We start from the raw sequence: 26,725 nt of genomic DNA on the forward strand, positions 1-26,725 counted from the left end.
TTGTTAGGGAAAGAATCGGACCTCTCAGGGACAAAGGAGGGGAATTATGCTTAGAACCAAAGGAAGTAGGTGAGATCCTAAACGAATACTTTGTATCAGTATTCACAAAGGAGAGGGACATGTTGACTGGTAGTGTCTCAGAGAGATGTGTTGACCCGTTAGAAAAAATCTCAATTACAAGGGAGGAAGTGTTAGGTTTTTTAGGAAACATTAAGACAGACAAATCCCCAGGGCCGGATGGCATCTATCCTAGACTCCTCAGGGAGGCAAGAGATGAAATTGCTGGGCCTCTAACAGAAATCTTTGTCTCTTCACTGGACACAGGTGAGGTCCCAGAGGATTGGAGGATAGCAAATGTGGTCCCATTATTTAAGAAGGGTAGCAAGGATAACCCGGGTAATTATAAGCCGGTGAGCTTGACGTCCGTGGTAGGGAAGTTGTTGGAGAAGATTCTTAGAGATAGGATATATGCACATTTAGAACTGAATAATCTCATTAGTGATAGACAGCATGGTTTTGTATGAGGGAGGTCATGCCTCACAAATTTGGTTGAGTTCTTTGAGGAGGTGACAAAAATGATTGACGAGGGAAGGGCCGTGGATGTCGTCTATATGGATTTTAGTAAAGCGTTTGACAAGGTCCCTCATGGCAGGCTGGTGCAAAAGGTTAAATCTCATGGGATAAAAGGTGAGCTAGCTAGATGGGTGGAGAATTGGCTTAGCCATAGAAGACAGAGGGTAGCAGTGGAGGGGTCTTTTTCCGGTTGGAGGTCTGTGACTAGTGGAGTTCCGCAGGGCTCTGTACTGGGACCTCTGCTGTTTGTGATATATATATAAATGATTTGGAGGAAGATGTAGCTGGTGTGATCAGTAAGTTTCCGGACGACACAAAGATTGCTGGAGTTGCGGATAGTGATGAACATTGTCAGAGAATACAGCAGGATATAGATAGGCTGGAACATTGGGCGGAGAAATGGCAGATGGAATTTAATCCAGATAAATGCGAAGTGATACATTTCAGTAGATCTAATGTAATGGGGAGCTATACAATAAATGGCAGAATCATCAGGAGTATAGACACACAGAGGGACCTGGGTGTACAAGTCCACAGATCCTTAAAGGTGGCAGCACAGGTGGAGAGGGTGGTGAAGAAGGCATATGGCATGCTTGCCTTTATTGGACGGGGCATAGAATATAAAAGTTGGCATATGATGTTGCAGCTGTATAGAACGATGGTTAGGCCACATTTGGAATGCTGCGTCCAGTTCTGGTCGCCACACTACCAGAAGGACGTGGAGGTTTTGGAGAGAGTACAGAAAAGGTTTACCAGGATGTTGCCTGGTATGGAGGGTCTTAGCTATGAAGAGAGATTGGGCAAACTGAGGATGTTCTCCCTGGAAAGACGGAGGATGAAGGGAGACCTAATAGAGGTGTACAAAATTATGAAGGGTATAGATGGGGTGAACAGTGGGAAGCTTTTTCCCAGGTCGGAGGTGACGAACACAAGGGGTCACAGGTTCAAGGTGAGGGGGGTAAGGTTCAACACAGATGTCAGGGGGACGTATTTTACACAGAGGGTGGTGGGGGCCTGGAATGCACTCCCAAGCAAGGTGATTGAGGCAGACACGCTGGGATCATTTAAGACTTATCTAGATAGCCACATGAACAAACTGGGAATAGAGGGATACAAACAAATGGTCTAGTTGGGCACATCAGTGGCGCAGGCTTGGAGGGCCGAAGGGCCTGTTCCTGTGCTGTATTGTTCTTTGTTCTAGATGCCTCAGTCCTTCACTCTGGGTGTCTCCTCAATATTTCCAAGCTAATCTGATTCTGTGAGGACCATTGAAAATTTCCCCACTAGCTTCAAACTAAGCAAACTTCCAGCTTCTTTGCCTCAATGAAATCCAAACTGAGATTAAGCCCTAACCACTTCTCACACGCCAAATAATGAAGTTAGATTGTTCTCTGCTTGCAGAACAGACTGACTAATTGTCATTTACTTTGGCTGTCTTCTCTTAGTGAGCTAAAACTCCACATACCAGTTCCAAGTTCTCCTGGCATTTTATGTCTTTCAAGAAGAAAATGCCAAGGGAACAGTAGCAAGCCTATTTAACAGGAGTATTGACAGAGGGGGCAAAAGCTAAATCTTGTGGATGGTGGGAATTTTAAACTAAATTAGAAAATACTGAAAACACTCAGCAGGTTCTACAGCACCGGTGGAGGGAAAATGAAACCGCTCTGTGCCAGCTCATCTACTCTCAGTTCAATTCTCTGGGCGGAATTTTGCCAATTTTGGGTAAAGTGTCGCCTCAGGCGGGAAAAGCAGAGGGCAGTCTGTCAGCTGTGCTGCCCCCTTCAATATTTGGACACTGTAGCTGAAAAAATGAAAGGGGTTGGTCCCATGATGTCATTCTAGAAGGGTGGGCTCATTAAACTTCAGCTTTTAAACAATCTTAAAGGACACCCTGACATAAATGCATAAAAAGTGAAACACATCCTCATGCAATTCTCCCCAACCCACGGAACTACCCCTGGCACTTCCCTCACAGCACTCCACCCCCACCACCATCGTGAAACTCCCCCCTCCCCAACGTAACACCACCCCCCCAGCACTGCCCAGCCACTGACCTGAGGGGGCAATGCCAGAATACTGCCCAACATGATTCTCTTCCCCCCCAGGCACTGTGCTCACCAGTGTGCCTCTAGCAGGTTCTGCCAGGTAAATGCTTGATAAAGACATTTAAATGGGTGCAAATGGGATCCCAACTTATAAAGCCAGGATTCCCGATAAGCAATTGGGAGCAAGCAGGGACAAACACAGCTGGAAATCCTGCCAGCATAAAAGCCGTTTTGGGTCCGCCTGTGTGATTTTCTGCCCTTCTGCCATTCCCGCCACAAAAACGGGAGCAGAATATCCCCCTCCCCTCTGTTTTTCTCTTTCCACAGATGCTGGCAGATCTGCTTTTTTCTGCATCTTCTGTCTTTATTCTTATTGAAATAGGAGATGACGCATGTCTCTTCACTTTCGCATCCTTTGATGTAATCAAAGAGAAATCTGCCTTTCATTTTCTTCACAGATTGATCTCGAGAAATCCTTCTTTCCCCCACTCAAATAAACAAAGGCAGTTTATGTTATGCCCTCCAGTATTTATTATCACTCCAATTCAATAACCCTTCAACATCTAGCATTTTAGTAAATGGACTCATAGTACTTTGAAGATACTTTCACTTTTGTGTATTATCTCTCAAAGCGTGGAGTGTGGTTTTTACCTAAATATAGAAACATAGTCTGAATAGAAACACAGAAACACAGACAATAAGAGTAGGTAATTCAGCCTTTCAAGCCTGCCCCTGCCATTCAATATGATCATGACGGATTCTCCCGCACTCTCTCTATACCCCTTGATGCCTTAAGAGTCTAGAAATCTATTCCCTTCTTAAATATATTCACCGAGTCGGCCTCCACAGCCTTCTGTGGTAGAAAATTCCAAAGGTTCACTACCTTCTGAGTGAAGACGTTTTTCCTCACCTCTACCCCTTATCTTGAGACTATGACCCTTTGATCTAGACATCCCAGCCAGAGGAGACAACATCCCTGTATCCGGTCTGTGCAGCCTGTCAGGTGGTTCTGAAGGCTCTTCCAGCCGCTGTTTTCAAGCAAGATCCACAATGTCAGATACCGGCTGTCCTCCACTTCAACTTTGTTATCTCACAGAAGGAGCATTGGCATGTTGACTGTTCCTGATTTTTTTTTTCACCATCTCACAGAGTGAGGCTTCAGAACAAGTTCTATTTTTCCCACAATCCCCACTTTCTTGGTGTTCTTTGCCATCTTCCTGGGTTGAGCAGGTATTCCTTGATTGCACTATTTAACTCACTTGATGAATAATTGGGAATAGATTGTTGAGCAATATTTCCTTTGAAAACAATGGGAAAATATATATCCTCGAGTTCCCAATCCTACTGCCAGTTTTGTCCCTGTATCATTGTTCATTTGTGTGTTGCACACATGCAAAAATATCAATGTATATCTGGTGCCACCTTAATAGATTGTTAATTAGTTCCACCTTTGTAAGTTTAGTGGTTGTGGTAGAACAATTAATTATCAAGGCTCCTGCATTGCGTTATCTTATGACTAGATACAAAACTGTCTTGGTAAACTCCTTTTGTAAGAGTCATAGGAACTGCTTTACAGCATAGATCAGTAATACTGAACCTGAAAGAATATCTATTACTGACCTGAAATCTGCAACCAGCAGGCTGATTTAATTGTTAAGTGAAAAGTGTTCAATCTTATTTCACTAATGCCGAAAGCCTATCCCTGCAATAGAAATCCCAAGACATAAATATTTTATTCAGGTCATGTTGTATTCCTGTCCAAATTAAGCAACATTGGTTATCCTACCTTAACAAGATCTATAGGATTTGTAAGATATCTGATCCATAAGTTTGTGCCATAAAGAAATTGCATTATCCCGTGTATATCTTTATTTTCAGAAAAAAATTTTGGTGCTCTCATTGCCAGGCAACGGGGAGAGATGACTTGCTGGTTAGTGTAGGAGCAAGAGTCAAATGCACATGACAACTTTAAGGGATATGCTCCAAGGCTGTGGAATAAGTGTCCTTGACTCATTACTGGAAAATAAATTTGTTCCCCTCACATTTCAGTAATGTAAATCAATCAATTTGCACTCTTTGAGCAGGTCACCCATGACCTCCAGGATTGTTACAGAAATATTGATACTTTTTCATGAACGTGAATAAAATCTCGAAATGTGGAAACCAAGTTTAAACCTAGCCAGACTGCAATTTGCAAACTACATAGCTGGAACAAACCGTATACATGTAATCAGGCCTTAGACAATCAACTTCCTGTCAAAACAAGACAAGCTTGGAGCTGCCTGGTCAGTGCTAATGATGTGGAGATGCCAGCGTTGGACTGGGGTAAGCACAGTAAGAAGTCTCACAACACCAGGTTAAAGTCCAGCAGGTTTATTTGGTAGCAAATACCATAAGCTTTCGGAGCACAGCTCCTTCGTCAGATGGAGTGGATATCTGTTCTCCAACAGCGCACAGAGACACAGAAATCAAGTTACAGAATACTAATTAGAATGCAAATCTCTACAGCCAGCCAGGTCTTAAAGGTACAGATAATGTGGGTGGAGGGAGCATTCAACACAGGTTAAAGAGATGTGTATTGTCTCCAGACAGAACAGCTAGTGAAATTCTGCAAGTCCAGGAGGCAAGCTGTGGGGGTTACTGATAATGTGACATAAATCCAACATCCCGGTTTAGGCCGTCCTCATGTGTGCGGAACTTGGCTATCAGTTTCTGCTCAGCGACTCTGCGCTGTCGTGTGTCGTGAAGGCCGCCTTGGAGAACGCTTACCTGAAGATCCAAGGCTGAATGCCCGTGACTGCTGAAGTGCTCCCCAACAGGAAGAAAACAGTTTTGCCTGGTGATTGTCGAGCGGTGTTCATTCATCCGTTGTCGTAGCGTCTGCATGGTTTCCCCAATGTACCATGCCTCGGGACATCCTTTCCTGCAGCGTATCAGGTAGACAACGTTGGCCGAGTTGCAAGAGTAGGTACCGTGTACCTGGTAGATGGTGTTCTCACGTGAGATGATGGCATCCGTGTTAACTTGTAACCCCCACAGCTTGCCTCCTGGGCTTGTAGCTGTTCTGTCTGGAGACAATACACATCTCTTTAACCTGTGTTGAATGCTCCCTCCACCCACATTATCTGTACCTTTAAGACCTGGCTGGCTGTAGAGATTTGCATTCTAATTAGTATTCTGTAACTTGATTTCTGTGTCTCTGTGCGCTGTTGGAGAACAGATATCCACTCCATCTGACGAAGGAGCTGTGCCACAAAAGCTTATGGTATTTGCTACCAAATAAACCTGTTGGACTTTAACCTGGTGTTGTGAGACTTCTTACAGGTGCTAATGGCCACATTGTTTCAGAACAAACCATTGTTTACACCTCCAGTGAACCTGCGTTGTTGGAAGAATGCTACACAGACTTGGCGGCACCCAGCTCAGTCAGAGGCATAATGTGACAAGGACAGCACTCGACAGTTGAAGGTTCAAAAACATGTTCTCTGACCTCCAAATATAGGTGGTCACCACATTGGATTTTCTTTCTCCCACCCGATGCTAGCATTGGACACTGGCCACCGAATCTTCGAGAAGGACAAGAAGAGGGCGATAAAAGAGGCAACCTGGAGCACCAGCTCTCTCTGCTTTTGCACATTCTTCAACTGTGTCTCCAGGAGAGCTCCTTTGTCTGGCATAGCATCTCCTGCTCCTTGTACCTCGTGGCGAGCATCATCAGACTGACCAGACACAGGCGACCACCCCAGTGAGACGACCCAAAGACCAGAACTAGCATTGGACGAGAGGGATAGACTAGCCCAAATCAGCGACTGCAGATCCTGAAACATCAGTTAACACTCAAAAGACTGAGGAACAGCCTGTTCCAGCCTTATTGAATGGGTATTAGCAGTCTTTTCAGACAAACAATACAAATATAGAGGTAGGGATCTGCGGATAGGGTGCAGTGAATCCTCAGAAGCGCGTGTCAGAAGTAGATAGCTGGTGTAGATTTGATACTATTTACTTAGAGATTTAAGACTGTTTACTGAAGAGTCCTGTGAAGGGATTGATAGAGTTTGATGGAGTGTAATTAAAGTACAATAGTAGAGTGTGATAAGTATTGTTTTTCCTTGATAAAGTGTTCAATAAATTTCTGTTGGACCTTCACCTGACTCTTGCTCCCTTTGTCTATCTCACCATGTAACGTGTCAAAGTTATAAAGGGGTTACTGTAAACTGGTCACGGTACATTTACCCACCTTTCACTTTACAATTAAATCTACTAGATGTTGCATGTTATTAAAACATTTCCACTGAGTCATAATAAACATTTCAGTTTGATATCACACATCAGTTACATGAAATGTACTGCCTATTATCAACCTCAAAACTCTCCCAGTAAAGGGTGAGGGAGAGAGGGCATTGGAGGAGTTACAGACATAAACCTGAGCAAAGCATGGAGGGATTTGAAACCGAGGGTGAGAATTTTTAAATCAAAGCAAGGTTAACTTATCAAAGCTTAACAAGGAAAAAAGAAATTAACTGCAACTGTGTTTCTTTTGACCTATTGTGCATACCTCTCCTACCCCAAGTGAGGCCATAGTTCACAACTGTTCTATAATGTTCTAAATTTGCAGGAGTTGCTATGGTTGCAATGAATAACCTAAGTCTCCAGCCAGGTACCCTGTTTTCAGATTCAAATTACAAGGACACTGCAGGATGGAGAACAAAGATTTATATCTGCTCCCTGTAAACTATGCATCATGCAAGATGACATTCTAATGGTCATGCTTGGAGAACACCTGCTGAGGTGTTTAGGTTCTGCTGAAGAACCCCGGTAGCCACATATGTGCATTTATAACACACTCTGACAGGTCTAGCAAAGGCAGTCACCTGGTGAAAGTTATTCACCTTCTCCAGCATGGAACAAACTAAATGGAAGAACTAATGTCCTGGCTGGTGTTGGATCAGTCACCTGTTCAATGCAGGAATGAGATGTGTTCCAGCTGATGTGGTATTCATTACCACAGAGTTCTGGAAGGATCCTGTTGCACTGAGCACCATGAAATAGAGTGGCAGACATTAAACTTTTCTGCAGCTTTCAGCTGTGGCTCAGTTGGTAGCACTCTGTCTCAGAGTCAGAAGGTTCTGGGTTCAGATCCCCGCCAGAAGCATGAGCACTTAAACCTACCTAGGTTGATACGGAAGTACAATACTGAGGGAGTGCTGTACTAATAGAGGTACTTGGTTAAAATATTAAACCAATGTTCTGTCTTGGGTGCAAAATATATCATGGCACAATTCCAGAGAAAGCAGCAGAGCTCTCCCAGGTGTCCTATCCAATATTTATCCTTCAATTGATATCACTAAGAAACCAATTATCTGGCCATAATTACAGTGTTTTTTGTGGGAGCTTGCTGTTTGTAATTATGCACTTTCACAGACTTCATTTGTGAATACAAAAAGGATTTACTGGTAAGCAAACAGCAACCTCATGGCTGCACCGAGCTCCCTCCATGTATCCATCCTAAGAGAGCACCACTACCTGGGGTGATTACCCCCTCTGAGTCCCAATTGGTCACCCCAGCCAGCTGACCCTTACTCTATTGTGTTGCCGTAAAGGAACAATTGCCACCATTCACCACATTCCTCCCCCTTTTACAACCTTCAATAACTAAGTTACTCAGTCCTAGATTCTAACTAAATATTATGTACATGAGTTGGATAATTATAAATTGAGTCTTTGGGAGGTTTTTCTGTTTCTTGTAGAGTGGTGTAGTTCTATAGTCTGAGATGCTTCCACCGGATCAACGTTAACAGGAACTGCAATAATGGCTAACTCTTCTGGCACAAGCTGTTCATTACTACTTGCTTTCACAGAGGCTGTTATGTCCAAAAAAGGCTGATCAGGTACGTCAATGCTAACGAGTTCAAAAACATTTCTTGATGCCAACACTGACTGTTAGAATGTCTCTCTACTCCTCAAATAAACCACATGTTTACAAATGATCTGTCTCTCCATGTCTACTGGGTACAACAGGAGTCTGGTCTCAGAGACAATAATTCTGGGGATCCAACTTGGTCCACTATCGAAATTTCATATTTTGTACTTAATATGCGTTTTCTTTTACTGTTGCAATGGTGATGGCTCAATGATGAGATCTTGAGGTTTGTGTGCTTAAACATACACAATTTTATTGTAAACTTTAACTATGTACAGTTCCAGATATGGTCTTACATGGAGCTGCTCCATGCAGGCTTGTTGCTTACCGAGTTCAGATCTAGACTGTTCTCCAACCATGTGACTACATATGTCAATCACTCTGTGGGCGGTTTCACTCTCCAGTCCCACGTTGATCCTTGTTCTGCCGAGCACCTTACATTATAATGTATGCAGGCACCTTTCACAATTATGTTCAAAAGTCCTTTCACAAACTTGGTCTGTCACATGTGAAGGAATAGCTGTGGTACTCTGCTTCTGGTACTTAGGTCATGTGATAAAGTTTCTCTATTTCCAGCATTTCAATTTGGCACCTTTTTCATCAACCATTTGATCATATTGGTTCTTGTGCTTCTCTTCAAGTGTGACCATTTCATCAATCTTGTTCTGGCACGTAATCTCAGTTTCTTTTTCTGTCTGAATTATTGGTTCTGCTGGCAATTTCACTGCTTTTCCCTCTTCAGTTAATTTCTCATTGTCAAATTTCCCTTCTTCAAATTTTTATTCTCCAATTCAATCCTTCACTGGACTTATTCTTACTTTCTAGTTGCTTTTTCATGGACTTCAGCTTATTCTGCATCATCATTAATTTTTCATTCTTCTTAACTTCATTTTGTAATTTATTCTGCTACTTCTTTGTTCTCCATGTTTGCTGTCAGTCATTTCATCTTGTTGTCTTAATGTTTCCTCTAGAGCTTCAATTCTTTTTGCTGATTCCGCTTTATGTTCAATACTTCCGAGGATCTTTTGAAGTCTTTAATTTATGCATTTTTCCAAGGAGAATCCATCATGTTCTTACTGGTCTGTACATTTCACAAATGGAACTAGCATTTCTATTTGTCTAAACTTCAGCCAAACCCTTTTAGCTTCAATATTTGTCAGGTCTGTCTAAAATGAAGTGGTGACTTGTTTTCACTCTGTAATTCTCTCACTGCCCATCTTCTGGGGTCTTTCAGTGCCTTCCTTCTGGGGTTTTCTTTTGCCCATTTTCTGGGTCTTCTATTGCCTCCTCTTTGAGATCTTCATTGCCCCTTCCTTGACGTCTTCCACTACCCCGTCCTTGAGATCTTCTCTAATTTTCCTGTCCATAGCCATTTGTTACTTCTTGTGGTTGCCGCTTTAAGTGCATTGCCACTTTAAATATATTACCTCTTGAAATACATTGCCGCTTTAAGTATAGTAATCTCTTTTTCATCACACAGGCTGTATGTAGTTGCTGGGGTACAGCTGGCTTCCCTTTGTAGGTGTATTTTGCAACAGATATATCAATGCAGATAGTGTGTCTCTGGCTGGGGTTTTTTAACTCTTAAAGCTGCAGCACTGTTTTCTAGTGCCAGTCATTTTTTTAAGCATTTGAACTTAGAATCCCTACAGTACAGAAGGAGGGCATTCAGCCCATCTAACTTGCACCGACAACAAACCCACTCAAGCCCTATCCCAATAACCCCACATATTTACCCTGCTAATCCCCTGACACTAAGGGGCAAACCCAGGCAGACACGGTGAGAATGTGCAAACTCCACACAGAAAGTCACCCGAGGCCGGAATTGAATTCGGATCCCTGGCACTGTGAGGCAGCAGTGCTAATCACTGTGGCGCCCGTACTTGCAGCAATTTCTTGCAGTCTTTCATCCAAATTCGTTATTTTTAAATTTGAAGCCATAGCTCTTATAGAATTCTTGGAATCATAGAATTCCTACATTGCAGAAGGAGGCCATTTGGCCCATCGAGTCTGCACCAATTCTCTGACAGAGCATCTAACCCCACGCATTTATCCCGTTAATTCCCCTGATCTTAACATCTTGGGGCACTAAGGAGCAATTTAACATGGCCAATCCACCTAGCCTGAATATCTCTGGACTGTGGGAGGAGTAAGAGTTTTAACAACACCAGGTTAAAGTCCAACAGGTTTATTTGGTAGCAAATGCCATTAGCTTTCGGAGCGCTGCTCCTTTGTCAGATGGAGTGGAAATCTGCTCTCAAACAGTGCACAGAGACACAAAATCAAGTTACAGAATACTGATTAGAATACGAATCTCTACAGCCAACCAGGTCTTAAAGATACAGACAATGTGGGAGGAAACCAGAGTGCCCAAAGGAAACCCACGCAGACAAGGGGAGAACATGCAGACTCCGCACAAGCAGTCACCCAAGGCTGGAATTGAACCCGGTCCCTGGTACTGTGAAGCAGCAGTGCTAACCACTGTGCCACTCTTCTAGCTGCCAGCTCTACATAGCCAGCTTCTCGGGTTTACTTTGACTCTGCATTTCTTTTTTAAACCTTTCACTCCGTCAGCCAATTGTACAGGTTTGTTTTTCTATATCTGTCGTTCGTTTCCTTTAATGCACTAAGCCTCTTGTAACTGTCCATCTTTTCTGATTCAACATTACTCAGGATCTGGCAATATCTCAAATGGGTCCATTCGCCCAAAGAAAGGCATTCTGATGAGTTCTCTTTTTTTAGACTTTGATTAAAACAGGATACTCACAGGTGTTGGGCCAGAGGCAGTGTCATGATAATTTTATCCTTGTCACCAGATGTAATGATACATTTCCACAGACTTCATTTGGGAATACAAAAAGGATTTATTAATAAGAAAACAGCAGCCTCATGCGGTATCTAGCTCCTGATGTGTTGCCTGCCTACGAGAGCGCCACCTCCTGGGGCGATTACCCCCTCTGAATGCCAAATTGGTCACACAAACCATGTGACTCCAATTCTGTTGTGTTGCCTTTAAAAGGGACAATTACCACACTGTTACAATTCATAATTATAATAACGGTTACACTTCAAAAGTAGGTCATTAGCTGCACAACACTTTGGGATCCCAAGGTGGTTCCCCGTGTCCTTGGGTGGGAGGTTCCCCATATGCATGGTGCATCTGTGTTTTTATTTTTAGTACTGAATAACGGGACAGCCTTTAAAAAAGATGCCCTTATGGGTGGTGCAGGCTCGTTTGAGGGTTTCAGAGACCGGCGTGATGGTGTGGGACATGCCTCCAGCATTTTTTTTGTCAAAGTACTGAAAAATATTTTGAGAAAAGCCAGCTGTGGAACTAGTGCGCTCTCCATGCTTTTCTCACTTGAGCCAGAATTTAGACAAAAAATAATTAAACCTCCACCCATATTATTGATTATTTTGTGATGTATCCCAGTATTCAATGGGCATTAAAATATTCAGTAATGGAAATGACCGGTTCACAATACACTAATAATAAAACGCAATCGCATTAAATCATCATTTACAACAGATTATTCCAAAATCACTACCTCGACAGGTACCAGCCTCTGAAGGCTCATTCTGCCAGCTTCTCAAATGGCTTCAAGCGATTTCTGCTAAACCTGTTAAACCATTCTCTCTAGACATCTTGTCTTACTCGAATTTGACTCAAATGACAGCCACTGCTGAACTGTATACAGGTAAACTTCATTTTTCAACTAAGCACAGTGAGATCTATTCAATGCTTCTTGTTTCAATAAAATTTGCATACAATCCAGCTCACCTCTACAGGCAAGTAAAAGACTAATTAGGCAACAAAGGCACCTGAAGCAGCTTCAACTGTCTGCCAGAAGAGACATAAGTAATTACTGATGTGTTTAAAAGTAAACATGCCCAAGATAGTGGAACACACTGTAGAGTCAGGATGAGAGCCCAAGTGTAAAGTTGTCCTTATTTCTCAAAGAAAAAAGGCATCCAAGTAAAGTCTGTAGAGAATAAGCGAAGAAATAGATATAACAAAGATGGCAAACATAAGAGTAAGAGACTAACAGGAAACGAGACGCAAACTAAGACATTTAGAGAGACCCCTCCAAATATGCAATCTGACAAACATCAGGCTGAAGTTTTGCTTGAAAAGGTTCCATGGTCATGGACCCACCCTTGGGTAGAAATGATCACTGACCTGGAATTTTCATGGAGACACCCCTTTAAGTGACATATTTCCCTAAACAATGAAATGTGGCAGACAGGATTGTGAAGCTGGAAGGCCAATCGGAGGCCTCCAATATGAAAGGTGGTAGCAAGCTACATTAAAGGGTAAGTAACCGAGGAGGTTTTCTGACTAACAATTTCCCCAAAAATTGAAATAAAAACAAGAAAAAGCAGCCAATGGGAGAGGGAATCCCTCTACAGGGTGCAATTTGGCTACATCTACACCCCACAGGCAGGTGGGTAAGGCCTGTCTGGAGCTCTGCCCCTCCCCCAGTCTTTCCCAGGGTGCCTGCCTCCAGAGAGTTGAACTGTTCCCCTGTCACATTTAGGGAAACTCCTTTAACAAGGTTCTTATTGAGACTAATTGGCTGCCCACCTCATGGGGCAGGACAGCCCTGCCAGGTTTTAACTTACCTCATCTAAAATGGTTGGCACCAGGAATGCAGTCAGGAAACCCTCACACTGGCATTTTTGGGCCCATCCACCTCCGTTTCCAACCTTGGCAGAGCCCCAAAGCTCTGGCAATTGTGTCTCTCTCTATGGTTCAGACATGTTCTCTCCTGCCAGTCCTATGTCTGGAAGAGCCTCTCCTCCTATTTTCCTCTCCCAGTCAGTCACCTATCTCTCGCATAGGTTTCCCACTCTAGTTTCCCAGCCCAACCAACCTCTTTGCTTCACCTCTTCACCTTCACAGAGTGCAACCATTCTTTTTACCTCAAATCATTTTTTCTAAATTCAATATACAAATCTTGTATGGCAGAAACTCACCAAGGCACGTTCCAAACTCACAATTCTTAGAAGGGCAAGGGCAGTAGACACATGGGAACACCACCACATGGACGTTCTCCTCCAAGTCAGTTCACAGTCACTGGATCTTAATCCTGGAACTCCCTCTCGAACAGCTCTGTGGGTGTACCTACACCACATGGACTGCAGTGGTTTAAGAAGGCCACCACCTTCTGAAGGGCAATTAGGGAAGGGCAATAAATGTTGGCCTAGTCAGCAATGCCCACATCCCATGAATGAATTTTAAACAGTTTCCTCTATGCTTAAACTGGAGAACTCTGGCTCTGCATACAGAAGGAAGACAAAGGTTGATCGTGTTCAGAGAGCAAGACCATTAAAATTAAAAGGATCTCTTTAGTTGCCAGCTTTGTAGGAGAAATTTGGTTTCAGGAACAATTTAACAGAAATTTGTTACAAGCAAGTTTCTCCATCTGCTTATTTGACAATACCATGAAACAGTTTCCAGATTAGTATTGTATTCTTGGATGGAGGCACAAAAGGAAGAGAGAGAAATAAAGCAAGAGAGAGAAACAAAGAAAGCAAGACAGTTATGTTGTACTACTCCCATGAAGTAACGACTACTCATTCAGCAATGACATGAGAATTGCGTGACCTGCATCACCAGCAAGGCAATTAAGTTAATCTATAACCAGTTGCACCAAATTCCTGTGCAACAATTAAAGTATACGTGAATCCTAAATTATTTTGAATAGATTTGTTACAAATGCAAGTGAATATTGAACTACATGGGATTCCTATTTAATTTTAACAGAACCAGGTCAGTCAACCCAATTAGTCTGTGTCAGTTTTATCTTCTACACTAGTTATTGTAATATTTCCTGCTGCTGTCATTTCCCTTCATTTGCTTTCCAATCTAAAGTTCCTGACGGATCCAATATCAATCATTCAATTTGGTAGTGCATTCTACAGCTTCACAACCCTCTGCAAAAAAATCTTCTGCTCTATCCTGAATACAATATTGTCCTTTATATCTCAACCCCCACAATCACTGGAAACAGGCTGTTCCCATCAACTCCTTCGTCAGGTGAGTAGGAGTTCAATTCACAAACAGGGGATATAAAGGCACAAACTCAATTTACAAAATAACGATTGGAATGTGAGTCTTTACAGGTAATCAAGTTTTAAAGTTACAGACAATGTGAGTGGAGAGAGGGTTAAGTACAGGTTAAAGAGATGTGTATTGTTTCCAGACAGGACAGTTAGTGAGATTTTGCAATTCCAGGCAAGTCGTGGGGGTTACAGATAGTGTGACATGAACCCAATATCCCGGTTGAGGCCGTCCTCATGTGTGCGGAACTTGGCTATCAGTCTCTGCTCAGCGACTCTGCGCTGTCGTGTGTCGTGAAGGCCGCCTTGGAGAACGCTTACCCGAAGATCAGAGGCCGAATGCCCGTGACTGTTGAAGTGTTCCCCAACAGGAAGAGAACACTTTTGCCTGGTGATTGTCGAGCGGTGTTCATTCATCCATTGTCGACCTTCAACCGATGCTATACACTAGATACATCGATGACATTTTCTTCCTTTGGACTCATGGTGAACAATCACTGAAACAACTATATGATGACATCTACAAGTTCCATCCCACCATCAGACTCCCCATGGACTACTCTCCGGAATCGGTTGCATTCTTACACACACGCATTTCCATTGAGGACTGTCACCTCAGCACCTCACTGTACCGCAAGCCCACGGATAACCTCACAATGCTCCACCCTAAACACGTTAAAAAAGCCATCCCCTACGGACAAGCCCTCCGTATACACAGGATCTGCTCAGATGAGGAGGATCGCAACAGACACCTCCAGACGCTGAAAGATGCCCTCATAAGAACAGGATATGGCGCTCGACTCATCGATCGACAGTTCCGACGTGCCACAGCGAAAAACCGCACCGACCTCCTCACAAGACAAACACGGGACACGGCGGACAGAGTACCCTTCGCCGTCCAGTACTTCCCCGGAGCGGAGAAGCTACGACATCTTCTCCGGAGCCTTCAACATGTCATTGATGAAGACGAACATCTCGCCAAGGCCATCCCCACACCCCCACTTCTTGCCTTCAAACAACTGCACAATCTCAAATAGACCATTGTCCGCAGCAAACTACCCAGCCTTCAGGAGAACAGTGACCATGACACCACACAACCCTGCCACAGCAACCTCTGCAAGACGTGCCGGATCATCGACACGGATGCCATCATCTCACAAGAGAACACCATCCACCAGGTACATACTCTTGCAACTCGGCCAACGTTGTCTACCTAATATGCTGCAGGAAAGGATGTCCCGAGGCATGGTACATTGGGGAAACCATGCAGACGCTACGACAACGGATGAATGAACACCGCTCGACAATCACCACGCAAGAGTGTTCTCATCCTGTTGGGGAACACTTCAGCGGTCACGGGCATTCGGCATCTGATCTTCGGGTAAGCGTTCTCCAAGGCGGCCTTCACGACACACGACAGCGCAGAGTCGCTGAGCAGAGACAGATAGCCAAGTTCCGCACACATGAGGACGGCCTCAACCGGGATCTTGGGTTCATGTCACACTATCTGTAACCCCCACAACTCGCCTGGACTTGCAAAATCTCACTAACTGTCCTGTCTGGAGACAATACACATCTCTTTAACCTGTACTTAACCCTCTCTCCACTCACATTGTCTGTACCTTTAAGACTTGATTACCTGTAAAGACTCGCATTCCAACCATTATTTTGTAAATTGAGTTTGTGTCTTTATATGCCCTGTTTGTGAATAGAACTCCCACTTACCTGACGAAGGGGCAGCGCTCCGAAAGCTAGTGGCTTTTGCTACCAAATAAACCTGTTGGACTTTAACCTGGTGTTGTGAGACTTCTTACTGTGTTTACCCCAGTCCAACGCCGGCATCTCCACATCATGACTCCCATCAACTCTGTCATGGTCCTGTATGATTTATACGCCTCATTTCAAATCACCCCATAAACTCCTCTGTAAATACTAGGCAACTGTAAGGATCCTATGATGGTCATATATTTGAGGAGTATTTAGTGGTGTAATGTTTCTGGGAATAGATGCATCTTCGTCAGCTGCTTAGCAGCATTCACCAATCTGTATTGTCCCAAGCTGGAAGAACAAGGGCGGCACGGTAGCACAGTGGTTAGCACTGCTGCTTCACAGCTCCAGGGACCTGGGTTCGATTCCCGGCTTGGGTTACTGTCTGTGTGGAGTTTGCACATTCTCCTCGTGTCTGCGTGGGTTTCCTCCGGGTGCTCCGGTTTCCTCCCACAGTCCAAAGATGTGCGGGTTAGGTTGATTGGCCATGCAAAAAATTGCCCTTAGTGTCCTGAGATGCGTAGGTTGGAGGGATTAGTGGGTAGATATGGGGGTAGGGCCTGGGTGGGATTGTGGTCGGTGCAGACTCGATGGGCCGAATGGCCTCTTTCTTTACTGCAGGTTTTCTATGATTTCTATGATTAAAATGAATGGCAGCAATAAATGCTTCAATCAAGTATTCTGCCAAAATGGGCATCAACATACAAATCTGAAGTTGTCCGAGTTAGGTTGATCGGACATGCTAAATTGCCCATTAGTGCCAGGGGGATTAGCAGGATAAATTCATGGGGTTACAGGGATAGGGCCTGGATGGGATTGTTGTCAGTGCAGACTTGAAGGGCCCTATGAGCTCCTTCTGTACTACAGGGATTCTATGAAATCTGGAATAGCTTTCTGCACGGGGAGGAGAAAAGCTATTTAAATTAAAAAATCCACTTGTGGATGTGGCTGAAAGATCATACATTCTGAATAAATGAACTGCTCCTCGGCAGACTACAGAGCTTTGTCCAGCTGAAGTAAATATCTGGTCAGTTCAATGAATGGTCTCCCACTGATATTTATCTAACAACTGTTGCTTAGAAACTGGACGTTTCCTTTTGTGCTTCTTCTTGGGGACAGTGAACACTAGGCTTGACTGATCTTTTTTGTCCTCTCCAATGTTCCTCCCTTTGGCAACAATGCCTCCCATATTGGAATGTAGCTCCACAGGTGGCCATGCTCTTTGCCACCTTCTCTGAATGATCAAAGCCTGTGGCTGAATGTCCACAGACTTCCCATTGTAAAAGTATCTCATAGGCAATCCTGGCTCTGTTCTCATTTCACACTTGAATAGGATCACTGAATAGGAATCAGAGATGAGCATTCTAATTCATTATGGGGCAATGTAGTTAATCTTGCACTCCCGACTAAGTTCAGTAGAAACAAAGCCCAGAGTTTTCACCTTTCTGGTCTGACTCAGAGACAATCAGTATGAAATCAGTCTTGGGTTGTAGCACCCCAGCAGCTAACTTCCATCTATATCTTCCCGTAATCTACAACCATCTTCTTCACTATTAACTACCCTACCAATCTTGGTGTTGTCTGCAAACTTGCTTAATAATCCCCCCACATTTTCATCTACATCATTTATGTATATAACAAATTGGGTTCATAATAACGATAGATCACTTGCCTCCTTCTATGCTCAGTCCCAGGACATCACAGAAGGAGTTCCTCAGAATTGTGTCCTCAGTTCCTCAGATACTGAAGCAATTCATGTCCATATGCAGCAACACCGAGACAATACTCAAGCTTGGGCTGATAAGTAACAAGTAACATTTGCACCATGTAAATGCCAGGCAATGACCATGCCCAACAAGACAGCATCCAACCATTTCCCGTGACATTTAACAGCATCATTGCTGAATTTCCCCAGTATCAAAACTGAACTTGGCCAACCATATAAATACTCTGGCTACAAGAACAGGCTAGAGGCTAGGAATTATGTGGTGAGTAACTAACATCCTTTCACCCCAAAGGCTGTCCATCATCTTCAAGGCAAAAGTCAGGATGTGATGGAATACATTCCACTTGCCTGGATGAGTGTGACTCCAACAACAGAAGCTTGACACCATTTGGACAAAGCAGGCCAATTGATTTGCACCCCATTCACCGCCTTCAACATCACTCCTTCCACCACTGATGCATAATGGCAGCAGAGCTTACAAGATGTATTGCAGCAATTCACCAAGGCTCTGAGACAACACCTTAGACTCTACTATTTAGAAGGACAAGAGCTACAGATGCTTGGAACACCACTACTTGCAGGTTCCCCTGCAAGCCACGTGCCATCCTTACTTTGAACTATTTTGCTGTTCATTCAGCGTAGGTGGATCAAATTCCTGGCACTCTCGTCTTCACACCACTGGATGTACCTGCACCAGATGGACTGCAGCAATTCAAGAAGGTGGATCACCACCACTTTCTGAAGGCCAATTAGGGATGGGTAATAAATATTGGCTTTGATACCAATCCACGCGTTCCATAAAATAATTAAATGATTCTATTATTCCAGGACTTCAGGTTGGCTGCTTGAAAGAATATATATTATGTCGTACACTATTTACTTTCAAGAGAAAACATCTTGCAAGATACAAACTTATACAAAGTATATAGCAATATTAGAATCCCTACAGTACGGAAGGAAGCCCATCAAGTCTGCACCGACCTTCCAAAAGAGTATCTTACGCAGACTCTCTCCTTGTAACCCCACATTATTACGCCCCTAACCTACATATCTTGGGACACTAAGGGGCAATTTAACATGGCCAATCCACCTAACCTGCACATCTTTGGAGTGTGGGAGGAAATCGGAACACCCGGAGGAAACCAACGCAGACATGGGGAGAATGTGCAGACTCCACACAGTCACCCAAGGCCAGAATTGAACCTGGATCCCTGGCGCTGTGAGACAGCAGTGCTAACCACAGTCCTATTGTTATTAGAACGAGGAGGCAAAATCCATTCAACAGCCTCCTTCTGTCCAGTTGTTGGAGGCTCTATGACAAACAAAAATTAAAGACAGAAATAAAAGGGGCAATTTCAAGATTGCCTACTGACTCTGAAACATGGAATTTGGACAAAAATAAAGGCCTTGTTCTCAATGCTGGATCTGAAATAAAAGACTGCGTATTTGCTTAAAACAGATGCAAGAAAGATGAATGTTCAATATTTATACCAGGATATTAAAGTGAGTCATACTGAATTTTATTAATATTTACTATAGATATTTAATCTGAAATCAAACTCAAGATGCTTACTTGCTTCTGATCTTTTGTCAGCTTTGAATGCAAGTTTAAACATTGTGATTTTCTTATGTGCCACACAAGTTCAATCACAGAATTTTAACTCAATACAGTAAAATTGTGGCATCCCTTAAAAGACATAATACCCAAGAAGGAAGAAATCACTAGTGCAGGTGGTAAGGGCTCCTGGAATTTAAAAAATAACTAATAATAAGTCCGATGCATCAGCGACATGAAGCAAGTTGTCCTTTTCATTTTAATTTGTTCCTTATTACACTGAAAATGCAGGGTGATAAACGAATCCAACTCACTCTTCAGCATAAATTCCACGTAGGGGGTTAGGGGAAATTAAAATGTCTTTAAACACAGATATCGTTCAGCTGGGGACAGTGAGGACTGGTTTCCCAGGGTGTCTGGCAAATCAACGATAAGGAATGTTGACTAAGTAACTAAGGCGCATCAACCCCGACAGTGAGGGACATTGGAATTCGGCTTCTCTTTCCATACCCTATCACTCCACCCCCAACAAAACACGTTCAAAAATACAAATGCACCTTGCAAAAACAACTTGCATTTGTTCAAAAAGAATCCTACAAGAATGTAGATTCAGTGTTTTTACAGCCTTAACTTCCACTTTAAAGAAGCCAAAAGCTTCACGAAGTATGAGCTTCCAATATCAGTTACAATACATCAGAAATCAGGGAGATCTTTCTTTATAATTTATGCAGTACATGGCACTTACTTACTTGTTAAAGAGCAATGTACTGAAGAGAACGTACATGCATACACCCTTAAAGGCAAGTTATGTGCTGAATTAAAACCCTACATGTTTCTTCCAATTTATGCAGATTGAATGAGTCAATTTGCAAAATAAAGTTCTCCCTTGCTTCAATATTGGGAACTTTTATATTTCCTTCTTCTATCAAATATTTGGAAACACTGCAATCTGCAGCTATGATATTATATACATATTATGCTGGTACAAAACAGCATGTGGGAACTGGACCACAATCAGTTCAAATCTGATGGATTGCTATTTGAGTGAATGTCCTCTTATTTCTTGCAAAGAAATTGCAGGCTATTGTGGAGTATTATATTGATATTGTTTGATTAAATCTGATAATTATGTAAAAAATACATCAGTCACAGTGGCAACATCACTATTTTGCAAAACAAAATGAACTGCTGGTCAATGTACAGAGATGCCAAGAGATGGTTTTTGATATTTGGCCAGTGGATGGGCAGCCTGCATGTGATCATTCAGGTCATAGTGTTATCATGCCACAGAAGGAGGCCATTTGACCCATTGAGTCCATGCTGGCTTTCTGTAGAGCAATCCAGTCAGTCCCATACCCCTGTTCTATCCCCTTGTCTCTGCAAGTTTACTTCCCTCAAGTGCATATCCAATCATTAATGTCTCTGCTTCCACCACACGCATTGGCAGTAAGATCCAGATCATTCTGTACCACTCACTGTGTACAAATGTCTTCCTCACAACCACCTCCTCCCCAATCCAAAGAATTAAATCTGTGTCTCCTAGTCCCTGTACAATCAGCAAATCGGAACAGTTTTCTGTGTCTCCCTTATCCAATCTGTCATAATCTCCCACTCAGGGATTTTCACAGGAGACACAAAATGATTGCAGTTGATGGTGACATCAATTTTAAAAGTTCAACAGACGTTCCTTAAATTTATTCTTAGAGGGAATAAAGATTGTTCTAGTCTTTAAGGAAAAGAAGTTAGCAAAGGAAACATGACGGGGTCTGAATATTTGGGGCTGTAGATTATGAGCTCTTCAAGCTTGGTCACTTTGGGGCTTTAAGTACTGATGAGAAATATTTAATTTTTTGGTTCTAGAAACCATGCTAGCCTGGTGACATGACCCCATAGAAGACACTACAATTTCATGAGTAATTGTAACAAAGCAAGCTGCCTGGCACTGAACTTTCTCAAGGAGGGTAATGTGTTTAGCACCATATGGGTGCCAGACAGCTACACCATTGACTCCATTACATGTAGTTTAGCCAATGTCTGGTACAGCATTTTCTTCGCTGCTGTTGAAAAGTAATAGAAGCTCAATTTCACAAAGTCAAAGGCCTTGGAGGCCTATTGAGTTTGTACATTCCATTGCAAATTATGTTGGATGTGGATTCCTAAGTAATGGCATTCATTAGCAACTTCAAAGGGGAATCATGCATTGTGGGGTTGGATACTGAATGGCATGGAGTACTTCTGATGTATCATAGAATCCTACAATGCAGAAGGAGGCTATTCAGCCCATCGAGTCTACACCGACCACAATCCCATCCAGGCCCTAACCCCATGCATTTACCCTAACTAGGCCCCCCTGATACTAAGGGACAATTTAGCATGGCCAATCCACCTAACCCCACATCTGCGGGAGGAAACCGGAGCAACCGGAGGAAACCCATGTACACACAGGGAGAATGTGCAGACTCTGCACAGACAGTGACCCAAGCCAGGAATTAATCATAGAGTCATAGAGGTTTACAGCATAGAAACAGGCCCTTCGGCCCAACTTGTCCATGCCACCTTTTCTTTTTTAAAACCCCTAAGCTAATCCCAATTGCCTGCATTTGGCCCATATCTCTCTATACCCATCGTACCCATGTAACTATCTAAATGCTTTTTAAAAGACAAAATTGTACCCGCCTCTACTACCACCTCTGGCAGCTTGTTCCAAATACTCACCACCCTCTGTGTGAAAAAGATTACCCCTCTGGACCCTTTTGTATCTCTCCCCTCTCACCTTAAACCTATGCCCTCTAGTTTTAGACTGCCCTACCTTTGGGAAAAGATATTGCCTATCTAGCTGATCTGTGCCCCTCATTATTTTATAGACCTCTATAAGATCACCCCTCAACCTCCTACACTCCAGAGAAAAAAATCCCAGTCTATCCAGCCTCTCCCTATAACTCAATCCATCAAGTCCCGGTAGCATCCGAGTAAATCTTTTCTGCACTCTTTCTAGTTTAATAATATCCTTTCTATAATAGGGTGACCAGAATTGCACACAATATTCCAAGTCTGGCCTTGCCAATGTCTTGTACAACTTCAACAAGACGTCCCAATTCCTGTATTCAATGTTCTGACCGATGAAACCAAGCATGCCGAATACCTTCTTCACCACTCTGTCCACCTGTGACTCCACTTTCAAGGAGCTATGAACATGTACCCCTAGATCTCTTTTTCTGTAACTCTCCCCAACGCCCTACCATTAACTGAGTCAGTCCTGCCCTGGTTCAATCTACCAAAATGCATCTCCTCGCATTTGTCTAAATTAAACTCCATCTGCCCACTGGCCCAATTGATCAAGATCCCATTGCAATTGGAGATAACTTTCTTCACTGTCCTCTATGCCACCAATCTTAGTGTCACCTGCAAACTTACTAACCATGCCTCCTATATTCTCATCCAAATCATTAATATAAATGACAAATAACAGTGGATCCAGCACTGATCCCTGAGGCACACCGCTGGTCACAGGCCTCTACAACCACCCTCTAGCTTCTGTCAAGAAGCCAATTTTGTATCCATTTAGATACCTCACCCTGGATTCCGTGAGATTTTGTGACGGGTAGGTCGTGCCTCACAAACCTTATTGAGTTCTTTGAGAAGGTGACCAAAGAGGTGGATGAGGGTAAAGCGGTTGATGTGGTATATATGGATTTCAGCAAATCGTTTGATAAGGTTCCCCACGGTAAGCTTTTGCAGAAAATACAGACACATGGGATTGAGGGTGATTTAGTGGTTTGGATCAGGAATTGGCTAGCTGTAAGAAAACAGAGGGTGGTGGGTGATGGGAAATATTCATCCTGGAGTTCAGTTACTAGTGGTGTACCGCAAGGATCTGTTTTGGGGCCACTGCTGTTTGTCATTTTTATTAATGACCTGGATGAGTGCGTGGAAGGATGGATTAGTAAATTTGCGGATGACACTAAAGTCGGTGGAGTTGTAGACAGTGCGGAGGGAAGTGGCAGGTTACAGAGGGACATAGATAAGCTGCAGAGCTGGGCTGAGAGGTGGCAAATGGAGTTTAATGCGGAAAAGTGTGAGGTGATTCACTTTGGAAGGAGTAACAGGAATAGAGAGTACTGGGCTAATGGTAAGCTACTTGGTAGTGTGGATGAACAGAGGGATCTGGGTGTCCACGTGCATAGATCCCTGAAAGTTGGTACCCAGGTTGATAGGGCTGTTAAGAAGGCTTACGGTGTGTTAGCTTTTATTGGTAGAGGGATTGAGTTTCGGAGCCAGGAGGCCATTGCTGCAACTGTACAAAACTCTGGTGTGGCCGCATTTGGAGTATTGCGTACAGTTCTGGTCGCCGCATTATAGGAAAGATGTGGAAGTGTTGGAAAGGGTACAGAGGAGATTTACCAGGATGTTGCCTGGTATGGTGGGAAAATCGTATAAGGAAAGGCTGAGGGGCTTGAGGTTGTTTTCGTTAGAGAGAAGAAGGTTAAGAGGTGACTTAATAGAGGCATACAAGATGATCAGAGGATTAGATAAGGTGGATAGTGAGAGCCTTTTTCCTCGGATGGTGATGGCTAGCACGAGGGGACATAGCTTTAAATTGAGGGGTGAGAGATATAGGACAGATGTTAGAGGTAGGTTCTTTACTCAGAGAGTAGTAAGGGCGTGGAATGCCCTGCCTGCAGCAGTAGTGGACTCGTCAACATTAAGGGCATTCAAATGGTCATTGGATAAACATATGGATGATATTGGAATAGTGTAGGTGAGATGGGCTTTCGATGGGTTTCACTGGTTGGCGCAACATCGAGGGCCGAAGGGCCTGTACTGCGCTGTAGTGTTCTATGTTCTATTTAACCTTATGCAACAACCTACCATGCGGTACCTTGTCAAAGGCCTTGCTAAAGTCCATGTAGACAACATCAACTGCACTGCCCTCATCCACCTTCTTGGTTACCCCTTCAAAAAACTCAATCAAATTTATGAGGCATGACTTTCCACTCACAAAGCCATGCTGACTGTCCCTAATCAGTCCTCGCCTCTCTAAATGCCTGTAGATCCTGTCTCTCAAAATACCTTCCAACAATTTACCCACCACAGATGTGAGGCTGTGGTGAGTAAATTGAAGCCAGGTCCTTGGCACTGTGAGGCAGCAGTGCTAACTACTGTGCCACCATGTTGCCCTACAATGTGTATGAGGTTGCATTTCTCTTGGTTGAATTTCATTCCCCATCCATTGACTCATTGGATAAGCTGTTGATCTTTCAGAAGACTAACCTCTATCAGCGTTCTCTCCACAATCTCCTTTCCTTCTAGAATATTCCCAGCTTCTCTAACCTGACCATGGAGCTGAATTCCCTCATCTTTGGAACCATTCTAGTAAATTCCTCTGCAGCCATTCAAAGATGTGGAGATGCCGGCGTTGGACTGGGGTAAACACAGTAAGAAGTCTCACAACATCAGGATAAAGTCCAACAGAGCGCTCTGAAAGCTTGTGCTACCAAATAAACCCGTTGGGCTTTAACCTGGTGTTGTTAAACTTCTTACTGTGCCACTCAAGGTCACAGACATCCCTACACATCACATGTGGTGACAGGACACAAATAATACTCAAGGAACATTTTTCAAATTGTGTGAAAAGTACAATGGCTCACATTGGTGCTCTGTGCCCTCCTTCACCTGTGCTGCCAGCTCTGCCCTCCCTCACCTGTGCTGCCAGCTCTGCCCTCCCTCACCTGCCCTGCCAGTTCTGCCCTCCTACATCTGCCCTCCCTCACCTGCCCTCCTACACCTGCCCTCCCTCACCTGCCCTGCCCTGCCCTCCCTCACCTGCCCTGCCCTGCCCTCCCTCACCTGCCCTGCCCTCCCCTCCCTCACCTGCCCTGCCCTCCCCTCCCTCACCTGTGCTGCGAGTTGTTGGTCCTGGCTGCTCCTGGCCATACCTGCCGCTGCGGAAGGGCTCGAAGGCTGCACACACATAGCCGTGACCGTCCCTCAGCTCGGCTAGGGTGCGCACAGTGCGACCGCCCCGGGGGCTGTAGAGCCGCCTCACTCCGTTCGCCAGGGGGATCCAGCGGTTCAGCTCCGCCAGCAGAGCCTCCAGGGAGAGGTAGCGGTGCGGGCTGATTCGCAGCGCCTTGCCCCGGAAATAGCGGTCTCCGTTCTTGTAGAAAGTGACGAGCCGGGGCCAGCGCAACTCCCCGCAGCCCGCCAGCTCCCCGGGCTGTGCTGGGCTGCAGTGCTGCAGGCCGAGCCGGGACATTGGGGGTCCAGGCGGCTCCAAACTCAGCCTTTCCTCAATTCAGTGGCTCATACAATTCTCCAAATGAAAGCTCATCTCCATTCAGTTCAGCAATTGCTTTGGGAGTTCTCTCTGTCTGGGCAAAGTTTCCAGGCTGTTGGAATGTTTGCTCCCAGTCAAATATTTGAGGTTATTTCGTTTTGCAAAAACGATAGCTTCTTCGATGCACAGAGTGCAATTAAAAAAAACTTTATATTCTTGTCCGAGGAGCAGAGATGGTTCAACACAACCACTAACAGCGACACAGCATTGCTCTTCAAAAATAAACTCCACTGAAATGCCTCTGGGTGGATGTTTCCACTGTGTGTGTGTGTTGTGCTGCACAAGGTCCTGTTTCTTCATGGGAATTGTGTTAATGTGGTCAGTGAGCTCCACACTGGATAGCCAGTCTGGATAGCCTTTCGCTGCCACTCTGTGAAAGTATTAGAAAGGGCGGGGAGAGGATCAGCTGTCACCAACTTTCCCTTTTCATTCAGATGCCGTCATGTTTTATTGGGGGTGGAGAGTGAATGAAGGTTTATCACGAGAGTCAAAATGAGATGCAGCTCACAGGGAATGCGCTGTATATTCAGCACTGATTCCCCCAACTCCCCCCTTCCCAACATCACTTTGTAAAGTGTGTTGGAGTTCACCTCTCACTGTGGATAGAATTGCCTGTCTGTCTGAGGGAATGGTTTTGTACGCTTTTTCCATGGTGGATGTTTGAAGCGGTCGCCGGGGTAACGCAGTGATTCTGGAGTAACAGGTTGAAAGAAGAGGTTTTCTTGGAAGAGTTTGCAGG

The 26,725-nt window shown here is 44.0% G+C and overlaps 1 protein-coding gene across 1 annotated transcript in view; it reads right to left on the minus strand.

Annotated features, from left to right (window-relative positions):
* Positions 1-26,256, minus strand: part of LOC144495884 (serine/threonine-protein kinase DCLK3-like) — a 77,488-nt gene extending 51,232 nt beyond the window's left edge. Inside the window, exon 1 of the mRNA XM_078216613.1 lies at positions 25,545-26,256. Within this exon, the coding sequence (XP_078072739.1) occupies positions 25,545-25,905 (361 nt within the window). The 5' untranslated portion in view covers positions 25,906-26,256. The remainder of the gene's footprint in view (positions 1-25,544) is intronic.
* Positions 26,257-26,725: the final 469 nt, after the last annotated feature.

Source organism: Mustelus asterias, chromosome 7 (genome assembly GCF_964213995.1).
Source record: "Mustelus asterias chromosome 7, sMusAst1.hap1.1, whole genome shotgun sequence".
Taxonomy (NCBI): Eukaryota; Metazoa; Chordata; class Chondrichthyes; order Carcharhiniformes; family Triakidae; genus Mustelus; species Mustelus asterias.